This window comes from Hipposideros armiger, unplaced genomic scaffold (assembly GCF_001890085.2).
Source record: "Hipposideros armiger isolate ML-2016 unplaced genomic scaffold, ASM189008v1 scaffold_457, whole genome shotgun sequence".
NCBI lineage: Eukaryota > Metazoa > Chordata > Mammalia > Chiroptera > Hipposideridae > Hipposideros > Hipposideros armiger.
Window position 1 is genome coordinate 808,565 of NW_017731807.1, and position 11,812 is coordinate 820,376.

At 36.8% G+C, this 11,812-nt stretch overlaps 1 protein-coding gene across 1 annotated transcript in view; it reads left to right on the forward strand.

Annotated features, from left to right (window-relative positions):
* MYH10 (myosin heavy chain 10) overlaps window positions 1–11,812 on the forward strand; it is a 157,689-nt gene that overhangs the window by 20,531 nt on the left and 125,346 nt on the right. The window contains exons 3-4 of the mRNA XM_019665906.1: window positions 3,265–3,421; window positions 10,958–10,985. Coding sequence (XP_019521451.1) covers window positions 3,265–3,421; window positions 10,958–10,985 — 185 coding nt within the window. The remainder of the gene's footprint in view (window positions 1–3,264; window positions 3,422–10,957; window positions 10,986–11,812) is intronic.

The following is an 11,812-nucleotide window of genomic DNA, read 5'->3' on the forward strand; positions in this document are numbered from 1 at the left end:
CTGTGAAAGGGTCGTTTGACCCCCAAAGGGGTCACGACCCACAGGTTGAGAACCGCTTTAAGCATGTAATAACGTTACTTGGTGTTTTAAAGGGTACGCAAATTTATCCCTCAAGCCTTTGCAGTTCTTCAGAATTTCCTCATGGCTTTAGCAATATTTCCAACTGCTCACTAGGCATTCTTCTGGGCTCACCTATGATAATGAATCCTCTTTTAACATACTACAATCTCAATATGTTAAAAAGGGATTCATTATTTTTTCCAACAAATCAAATTATTTACAGCAGCTTTTCCAGTCTCTAAAAACTAGAAAACCTTGGAGTCATCTTTAACTTGTGTCTTAAATGTTTTTTTCTATTCAGAGTTATTGAATGCTGTTGAGTCTCCATGCAGATTTCTTCGTGACACGTCCCTTCTCCATTTTTGTATTGCCTTTTCTCTCATCGAGGCTGTTACTGTGCCAGGCCTGTTCCAGCAGTCTCTACTTCCTGCTTCTCACCTCTTGCCCCTTCACTCTTATTTTCCATATGGCTGCCAGATTTATACTTTTTCAAAAATGCTTCTTTCTTTCCATTGCACTTGTCTCCTGAACTTCTAATACCTAATCACCTAGAGAGGACATCTAAATTGTTCAGTTTGACCTTCTATGCTCTTATCTCACATTCCACAGTACAAACAGTTTTCAGCTAGACTGGTCTTCTGCCAGTGGATATATCCTGCCACCAAGTGTTATGCGCTTACTGTTAATGCTCTTACTATTTGATACTCTTTATCCCTCCTTTTGTCCTAAGTCTTTAAAAAGAACACCAGAGACCACCTAGGTCTGAATTTTGTACCTAATCTTATAGTTTCTGGCAGGATGGCCATGACTTTAGTGCCTAGGGCTTGTGTGTTCTGCTCTAGCAGAGTTTCTCTACTGTTTATAATTCCTATTCATCATCCTCTTTTTTTGTACCGCTCTCTTTTTAGTGCCATATATTGTGCCTTGTTTGTTTATTGTATATTTGTTGTCATTATACCTAGCGTGTTATTTTTTGAAGGCGCTTAATATCTTGTGTATTTAAATACTTCAGTGGAGTTTAATTTGAACTTCAAGGTCTCAGAGAAATTATTTAAACATTGCCCTCCCACCATGTGCCTTAGGAAGACGAAGATGATATAGTATCAGTTCAGTTATATGGCTCATTTTCTAGATGACAAGTTAACTCTTTAAGCACGTAAATTTAATACTTCCACTTAACCATTTATTACTGCCCCTCTTTGGCAAGCACAGGATACTGATTATTTAATCTTGTTTTTTGATGACTTACTCATATTTTTGAGACTTGCTCACTTTTATAATCCTAGTTCTCAGAAAAGTTCCCAACACATGGTAGACACACATGTTGGGATTTCTGATTAAAATGTCACGGTTATGATTTGTTACCATGTCATACAGTCTATGGGAGTTTAACTTTCTTGGAGCTTTTTTTTTTTTTTGCCAGTCTGTAATTATTTGCCTCTTATAAAAGTACAGAATCTGTAGCTTCATGATAGACTATGGTCTAATTTTTTAATGAAAAAGTGAGACCATTTATATATATATATATATATATATATATATGTATATATATATATATATATACATATATATGTATATGTATATATATATATACATTCATCAAGGTGTATAGTTATGATTACTAACTTTACTGTATATAAATAAAACTCAATAAAAAAATAAAATCATCAGAGTGCCACTCCGCAGCTTTCTCACCCTTACTACAATCTTTGTTTTTATTGTCTCCATTGCCTTTTTGTCCTATGGGTGGCAGAGATGTGCTGGGCTAGTTAGCTGAGGGATTTGAGTGGGAGAAGGAGCCAAGTTGATAAGGTGATGGTGTGAGAAAAGCCCTCATTAGCCTGGGTTCTGAGTCCTGTGCTTTTCTAAAAGAAAGCCAGCAGTCTGAAGACCTAAGTGGTCCTCAAGGGAGGGGCAAGTAATTACTCTGGCCTCAGGCAAACAGGGACAGATGTCCATTTAGTCAGTTCAGCTGTAAGGCAAGCAGCCCAATCAGTTACCTTAGGGCAGGGCTCTTTGCCTTCCGGTCCTCTTATACCTCTAACCTGGGTAGGAAGGGCGTTAGAGCCTAGTCTGTGAGTTAAGGAAACGAGAGAGAACAGCCACAGGTCTGATCATTTCATTCTCTTGTTTTAGCAATGGTAACTGCAGTATTCAAAGTAGTCTCTAGAGTGCCTTCTGGTGGCAACTGCCCAGGGTTTCAGCCCCGATGAACACAGCTGTTGGTTAGAATACCCCTTAGTGTTCCCTCCCTGGGGCTGCAGGCCATGGAGCTGAACACCATCAGTTCTCAGCCTTGTTTAGTGTCCTCTTGCCTTTAGATTTGGTCTCCCCAAATCACCTTAAATAAAAGGTCTGCTTCATAATGAGACTGAGTGTCCTTTCCAAACACCTTTAGTCCCTCAGAGGACTGGAACTTCTGACAGCAGTCCTAACTGTTCTTGTTTTACACTAATTCCCAGGGTCAATTTTATAGATTATTCTCAGAAATCATTCCATGTGATTTTAAAAAATCCAAAAGTCAAAAGTGTTTATAGTATCAGTTATGAGTACTGATTACCGTACTGATCAGAAAAGGTTTGTGTCTTCTAGACTAGTGGCTCTTAAAAATTAATGAGAACCCCGAAAGAGGTTTTATGTTTATAGCTGTTTACTGTAGTAGGAATTAAAACAAATTTTTAGACTGTCAATTCATTTAAACATAATAAAGCATTACTTATTTAAATAAATGATCTTAAAAATAACTATAACAAATTAACAAATTATTTTTTATGAAAAACAATATTTTTTCCAAAACAAAAATGTGTAAATCTCTTTAATGATCAACTTTTCAGATAATTGTGGATATTATTCTTTGATACTATACCCAAACTTAACAAATGGTATTTTCTTAAAGAGTAGTTGCAGTGTGGAATCTGAGTATAAAAAGACAAATAACATATTGTTTAAACCATATAGTAGCCCTGTGAAGTCATGAAGCATATTATTATTTCCATTTTATAGATGAAGGGATTGAATCCAGGAAAGTGCCACTTAATAAACTCTCTCAGAGAACTACTTGTGGCTTGGAATTGCCCATTGTGGGCTAGATTTAATTTGGGGGATAGATTAATCATTCACAGGATAAAGGCCCCTTGTTCAAATTACTGTGTGGTTTGTCTGATATATGCTTTTTTTTAAAACTGTACTTTATTTTTATTCTAGACTTATTCTGGACTCTTCTGTGTAGTCATAAATCCTTACAAGAATCTTCCAATTTACTCTGAGAATATTATTGAAATGTACAGAGGGAAGAAACGTCACGAGATGCCTCCACACATCTATGCCATATCTGAATCTGCTTACAGATGCATGCTTCAAGGTAACTGGAAATGTTAGAATGCTCAGTACTCAGAATTTCTTTTTTTTTTTTTTTAATTGGGGAATTGGGAACAGCAGTGGGGAATTGGGGGAAAGGGAACAGACAAGTTGCTGTCGTTTTGTTCTTCAGTCTACTTGTGGAGGACGTTGCTTCACTGGTCCAAGTTGGCACCATCATTGCGCTCTTCCCGGGTGAGGCAGATCAGTCACCGGCTTCTGGACGGCCGCTCACACTGGCTGCTGGCTACACACGGTAGCCCATGGCAACCCACTGCCACAGGGACTGCAGCCCACGCCGCCGCTGTGAAAGGGTCGTTTGACCCCCAAAGGGGTCACGACCCACAGGTTGAGAACCGCTTTAAGCATGTAATAACGTTACTTGGTGTTTTAAAGGGTACGCAAATTTATCCCTCAAGCCTTTGCAGTTCTTCAGANGCATCTTAGCTGTGGAGGGCAGTGTCACTGGCCCTCATATGTGGGATCTGAACCGGGGCCCTCTGGCGTCCCAAGCCAGTTCTTATCCATCGCGCCACTCGGCCGGTCCCTCAGAATTTCTTACATGTAATTAGGTATTTGATTAGATGCTACAATCTTTTCAAAAAAGATTAGACTTTAAAAAATCTTTTTAAAAAGGATTAAAAAGTAATAAAATTTACTGTTGAAAAATTATAAATTCTCAAGATTAGACTGGGCAAGGTGGCCTTTTTTTATAGGAAGCTGGTATGTTTGTTGCTTCATAAATACTTTTTATGTTAAAAAGTATTTTTATGTTAAAAAGGATCTAGTTTTTGTATGTACTTGATCTCCACTACAAGCCAGTATAATCAAAGCTCTGTTGCATTATATTTTAAAACCAACAGGAAGAATAATAGAAAAGGTGGATGCTTTACTGGGGAAAGAAAGATTTGAAAATATTTCCGAAATAAATGCATGTAAAGGAGACAACAAACATTAAAAAGCATGCAGCGAGTTGGTTGATTTTTGTTTTCTTTTGGATTTAGAATGACATATAAATTTGAAGTCATTCATTTGAATCATGGCTTTAGACACAATGGTTGATGGAGGGACATTGGTTTTGAAAACCAGGATGTAGCAGTTTTTAATGCATTTAATGTTGTTCGAAAAGACTACATTACACATGAGACTTCCTTGTGCTATGTGAAGTCTTCTATAATTACTCCATCTCTATCTCCTTTTATTTTTTTTTACAATAAGTTCTGTAAGGTATAATAAAATCTATGCGGTTCTTATAAAATAGTTCCATGATCATCAGAAAACAGGATATGCTGCATCTACCTGTCATCAAATTGCAGCTCATGGGAAAGGCTGTCTTGGTGACTGGGTCTGAGGGTCGTGTGAAGAAATTTAATTACAATACCCATTTCTTCAAGTTTTATTTGGATACTTTCATATACCACGTTCTCTGGGGCAAGTAGGAAGTACTTCAAGATTTGAATAGTGTCCTAGGTTGTCAACGACAGGCTCAGTACCCCAAATCAGCTTAGGCTTAAAAAAAGATTAAATTTAATAACCTTTCTTAGGTTCAAAGCCAAATAATACTAAGAAATGGCTGCACCTGTGATAAATTGCTTCTATAATATGTAATGGAAAGAAGAATTGTCAGTGTCTTTTACTTTTGGTTCTATCTCTGTTAAGAATAATCTTATATGCAGAAAAGCATTTGTGTAAATGAGCAAACTTTGCCTTATGTGGGAAAAGAAACTAGAGAAAGTACACCCCTTCACTAACTGAATCCATATTTCCTCATCTAAACAAATACAGTAATACCTTGGTTTGTGAGCATAATTCATTCCAGAAACAAACTACTTGTATTGCAAGACATCACTCGTTTACCACGTTAAAATGTATTAGAAATGTTTGCTTGTCTTGCGGAACACTCGCAAACCACGTTACTTGCAATTCAAGGTTTTACTGTACATTCTTACAACTGAAATTGTTGACCCTTGGTCTTGGAAGTACTATATAGAAGGGAAGTTTCCAGAAGACTCAATATATAATTCTAATTTTTAAAAGGGAAGAATTTCCAGACTGCTGGGCTTAATACACCTTCCAGGAAAGATTCTAGGATCTATTGTTAACAGTCTAAAACAACATGAAAATATTGACCACATTACTTCAGCTTGGTAGGAATGGAAATACAGTAGATAGTATTGTGTTAACAGAGAATTAGGGCTTTTACATGGCATTTCAGTCTACCATGCGATTCTCATGGCTGTATACGGAAAGGTTGTACTTGAGGTGCTGAGTAATGACTGAGGTTGGCCAGGTTTGACAGGGTGTGCATCAATGGGCTTGGACCCTTTCCAACATCTTTACCAATATACTTAAAGATGTGTGATGCAAACATTTGTAGATGACATGAAACTGGGAGGGAAAGCACATCATTTGATGAAAAAAAAAACAATTTTTAAAATGTCTTGACAGGTTAATTGGGGAATTAGATCATGTTAATGTCTCATTACTGGGTTCCCAAACGAACTATGTGGATACAGAATGAGGAAGATGTGGCTTATTAGTGTATCGTAGTATTATTATTATTATACCATCATTAATGCTAAAATGGACATTTGTTGAATATTACCATGTGACAGGCACTGAGCTAATTGCTTTATATGTGTTATTTAATCCACAACAATCATGTAAAGTAAATAGGATTACTATCGCTACTTTATGGTGGCTCAAAAAGTTAAAATCTTGACCAAGAAAATGTAGATAGTAAGAGGTATGAGCTAGGATTCAAAACCAAGGCAACGTGACACATTCTTATCCACAAAAATAAACTTTTATGTGAAAGTTAAAAAGAATTACAGTAGTTGGTAGCTTTGATTACATAATTTAAAAGTGTGATACATAAAGTGACCCACTCTAAACAGTTCTATTATATTCCATTCTGTAAGCAAAGGGCTACCTGCTGATGTACTTCATATATAACACAATTGGGCAGGGACATCTGCTGGGGTAGGTCAGTAGCACGTGCAGTTGCTGATGAGGTTCATACTACCTTCCAGTGCTGATCAATTTAGGTTTTCAATTACAGATATGAGCAAATAGCTAAATGTAAATGGGCCAATGAAGAGGTTCTACAGCTAGAGAGGGGACCATGCAGAGGATTCAGAGCAGATGGCCCCACTGCACAGAGTTTGCTTGTTTAATGCAAAAACAGAAGAGAGCTTAATTTTTTTCTTAAGTTTGGATTCTAGGGGATATTTATTGTATGAATAAAATGCAGTGTGCCTGGCACATAGTAGTTGCTCAAGAAGTATTCAATGAATGAATGAAAGTTCTTAGATATAAATTTGATTACAAAAATTACAAACTCAGATTTCATTGGAAGTATACCTAAATATAATATATACCTTAATATATAGTTACGCATTTTATGTTTTTAGTTTTAAAAGAAATTTAAAAATTTTAAATTTCCAATTGTTCACTATTAATGTATAGAAATATTCTTTTTAAAAATATACTGTATATTGACATTGTATTTTGCAATCTCACAAAACTCATTCTGGAAGGTTTTTTTTGTAGATTGTTTGGGATTTTCTGTGTCGACAATCATGCCCTCTATAAATAGAGACATTGTTATGTCCTCCTTTTCAATTCTATACTTTTAATTTTTTTTCTTGCCTTGTGATGTTGAATAAGTGTGGTGAGAACAGACATTCTTGCTTTGTTCCTAATCTTAAGAGGGCAACATTCAGTTTTTCACCATTAAGGATTATGTCAACGGAAGGTTTTTTTGTAGATACCCTTTATCAGATTGATGAAATTCCCTGTATTCTTAGTTTGTTGTTGTTGTTGTTTAATCATAAGTGAATATTGAATTTTAGCAAATGCTTTTTCTGCGTCTATTCAGATGATTATATGGTTTTCCGCTTTAGTCTCGATACAGTGAATTAGATTGTTTGCCTTTCGGATGTTGAGCTGACCTTGCATTCTCAGGATAAACACCACTTGCTCACCATGTGTCTGAGCCTTTTTATATGTTGTTGGATTTGATTTGCCAACATTTTGTTAAGAATTTTTTGTGCCGTCTTTTATGAAAGATATTTGTATGTCATTTTCTTTTATAATAATGTCTTCTAATTTTAGTATTAGCGTAAGTCTTGTCTCTTAGAATGAATTGGGAAATGTTTCTTTCTGTTCAATTTTCTGAAGAGTTTATATAGAATTGGTATCATTTTTTTTTTCCCCTTAAATGTTTTGTAGAAATTCACCAGTGAAGCTATGTTTTCTTTTTGGGAAGGTTTTTAATTACAAATTATTATTGTTTAATGAGGTGCAATTGACATAATATCATATTTCACAAATTCAATTTCTTTAATAGAGATAGGGCTTTTCAGGTTATTATTTCTTATTGAGTAAGCTTTAATATTTTGTCTCTCAAGAAATTGTCCCTTTCATCTTAGTTGTCAAATTTTTTGATATAAAGTGGTGCTTAATATTTCCTTATTATCTTTTATCTATGGTATCTGTAGTGGTATTATTTTGGTAAGTAGTGTCTTTTTCTGGATCAGTTTGGCTAGAAGTTTATCAGTTTCATTGATTTTTCTCAAAGAACCAGCATTTTGTTTCATTTATTCCTTCTTTCTGTTTCCTATTTCATTGATTTCAGTTCTTTGCCATTTTCTTCCTTTTACTTATTTTGGGTTTGATTTGCTTTTTTCTAGTTTTTTAAGGTAGTGGCTGAAATTGTTAATTTGAAACCATTTTCACTGTTGAAAATACAGCTTAATTCAACCCATGTTGAGTACTTCCATAAATGGTATGTGATCCTGGAGAGTTGCTTTGGAAAATGGGCTATCAAATAAATGAGTCCCTAGTCTTTAGAAGGCTAGTTGCAATTTTGAAAGTAAAATTGTTTCCCTTAAATATCAGCAGAAGGCTGTGTTGGTTACATTTGTAGGTTTTTAGAGATAAGTTTATTGTAAACTGTTGCAGTGCTGAAGCTATCCTTGAAGGATGTAGTCTTCAGTTACTCAGAAGCAGTGCCGTACAGTCACAGCTGGAGGGAATCCTGGTGGCCAAACTGAAACACATTCCCCTATTGTATTGATAGTAAAACTGAGGCCCGAAGGCAGTACATGACTAGAAAGACAAAAAAGGAGAATAGATAGTCTCACTAGAAGAGAAGTATTTTGTTGTGTTTTTGGTTGGGTGGGGGAGTGAGAAGCATGGGGCAATGCAGTATGGAATAGATTGGAAGGGTAGATTATGGTTGTGTAGGCCTCAAATTTCAGACAATGATAATAGCATGTACAGAAGCAGGAAGAAAGCCATTCTGAATGAATTAGGAGGCAATTTAATTTTGGTTAATTTTTTGTGCATGTGTGTTTGGGTTTCATGTGTGAACCAGTTCAGAAAAGCCATTAAAACAAACAAACAAAAAACTTGACATAGTGGAGTTCTATAGAAATCGCCAGACCAGGAGAATTTTGGAGTGTGAGGACTCATATTTAGAGTGAATAAGCAAAGACTTGTTAAAACCTAGTTTTATAGGTAAAGAACTTGAAACCAGCAAGAAATCAATGCCTCGTTTATAGATACGTAGTTTGCGGCAGAGCTGGAACTAGAACAAGATTCCAGCTCTCGCTATCTTGCCAGTTCCCAGTGTGGTACCTAGCACTGAATTTCAGCATAACTAAGGCTAACAGTTAATTCTGGGAATAAAGAAATAAGACAGACTCTGATCTTGGGCAGCACATTCTACTGGGCAGGCAATTGGCGGTATTGTTTGTCTAACTCCAAAATATGGTTAAAAGAAGGAAACAGCGAGGCGCCTGAGGGAATGTGTCTGGAAAGGTTCCCCAGAGGAGATACAGCTGAGCTGAGCAGGAAAGGACACTTGGAGATATTCAAGTAGTTGTGGATCTGGAAGGAGTGTGCCAAAGAAAGGATATGGCATGACCTCTGAAAAAGTGAACAAAGGAAGCAGACATCAGCTGTGTACCATGAATGCTGTGTGGCAGCCAGAAGGAGGCTAAAACAGTGGTCAGGAGCTACGGGCATACCTCACTTTATTGTGCTTTGCTTTGTTGTGCTTCACAGATGTTGCGTTTTTTACAAATTGAAGGCAAAACCCTCCACCAGCAAAAAGATTACCACTCACTTATTGCAATGCTCACTTTATTGTGGTGGTCTGGAACCGACCCCGCAATATCTCCGAGGTATGCCTGTATTAGGAATTAAATTAGGTTTGAGGGGCTGGGTAGTATTGATACATATAATATATGAATGGATTTGTGTATTTTACTAATGTATGACATAGTGAATAAGCTATTTCTCTTTCACGAATGTTATTTATGCCTGAACTACTGTGATATCCTCTTTGAGCACCTGATGGCATCCACCAGAGAGAAAGTTAGCACAGCATAGGGAGTGACAAAAAAGCTATGTGGGCCAGGCCCCATGACCACAATTCCTTTTGAAGCAATGGTAAACTGGGGTAGTTGTGTTGAGAACACAGGTACTAGAGGCAAGCCTAGCTGGTTCTCGCCCCAGCATCCTTGCCTCTGCCCCTCAGTAGCTGTATTGTGTGACTTGGGAGGATCACCTACCTCCTCGGGGAACAATTTCCCATCTGTAAAATAGAGATATTGATGCTCATAAGTGATTGGAAATCATATATCCTACACTGGTAGCTTTGTCCATGGGCTAGATATGGGTTTGAATTTCACCTTTTCATTTGAAAAATTGAGTTGAATACTTAAATCACCGATCACTTTAAAATCATTAGATTTTGTTTCATTGTACATTCTTTCCTTATTTTTTGTATAACATTTTGACTTGAGACAGTGGCTAAACTTCACATAGATGTGTATCCTCCTTCACTTTCTTTGCTACTCAGTGTTCGATACTAGTTTTTCTCTTCTTCTTTAAGGTCAAATTAATAATGATTCCTCTCTGGTTGTGGGTATTCTTGAAGCCATTCTGAAAGGCGTTGATTTTCCAAATCTGGTCCTGCCTCAGAATCACCTAGGGAACTTATTTAAAAGTGGGATTTTTCAGGGCCGGCCGAGTGGCTCAGTTGGTTAAGAGCTCTCTCAAGAGCATGAGCTCTAGCAACAGGGTCACCGGTTCGATTTGCAGCCCGAGCTGAGCTGCTGTTGAGCTGCCAATAGATGGCAGGATGGCTCAGGGGAAAAAAAAAAAAAAAGTGGGATTTTTCAATCGCTATCCTCCCTGAAAATGATTTAGTAAAGGTGGATCTCCTGGAAGTACATTGTAAAACTTCCCAGCTGAATTTGATAAGCAGCAGGGTTGAGAATCAAGGTTGATTAGGATGTAAAGTCTCCTAAGCTTTATTATTTATTCCCAGAGAATCTGGCATAAGAATAAGAGAACTTGACTGGATTTAGGACTATATAATAGGGTTGGGGAAGAGTTAACTTGGCCTGAGAGAAGTAGAGTTACTAATATTTTGTAGGCTATTACTGCTACTTTATTGTATCAAATATTTTGAAAACCAGGCAAATGGTCACTTTCTTTTTTTTGTTTGTTTTGTTTTGTTTTATAGATCGTGAGGACCAGTCAATTCTTTGCACGTAAGTAAACATTGATTTTTTCAGACTTGTTTTTGATTCTGTTGGAAAGTAAAGCAATTAATTTTTTGTATGGAGGGAGGGGGTAAAGTAAAGCAGTAATTTTTATGTTTTTGATGTAAACCTTGCAGTTACCATTTTAAGACTAAGATGATATAAATTGCTATTTGATATTACTGTTTGGTTGAACCCAGTCAAACTGGACTTTTCATTCATTTCATAATGAGAATGTGTGAAACTTATATCTTTAGTTTGTATGTCCGAGTGTTGACCTACCGAACGTTTCAGTAATTTATCCATGTTAGCAGTAGACATTATTGATTATTATGTGCCTTGTGTACTGTGTGCTAAGTACTAGAGAGTCAAGATTGAATAAAACAGTATCCACAGAAGGAAATAATGAGATTTGCATGTTAGAAAGACCTCTTTAGCTGTAGTGTGAAAAATGGATTGGAAAAGAGTTAAAATAGGAAGACCAGTGAGGAGGATGTTTAGTTATTAGGTAAGAAAGAGCTGGTAGTGACTTCAGGTAAACTTGTCATGAACCTACACAGAAGTGGATGAATTTAAGTGGTATTCCGTTTAGGAAACAGACTCACCAGGACTTGGTGATCTGCCTAAGATAGAGGAGCTAAGAGAGGATTTCAGGATGCCTCCTGACATGGGAAAGTAGGAAAAACAACAGATTTGGAATGGAAGACAATGAGTTTGGTTGAGAACACATTCATTTTAAGGTGCCTATGGCTCATCTATGTGGAGCTATCCACTAGGCTATTGGGTATGTGTATTTGGAGCTCAGAAGGGAGGGAAGGAGGGAGGGAGGGAGGGAG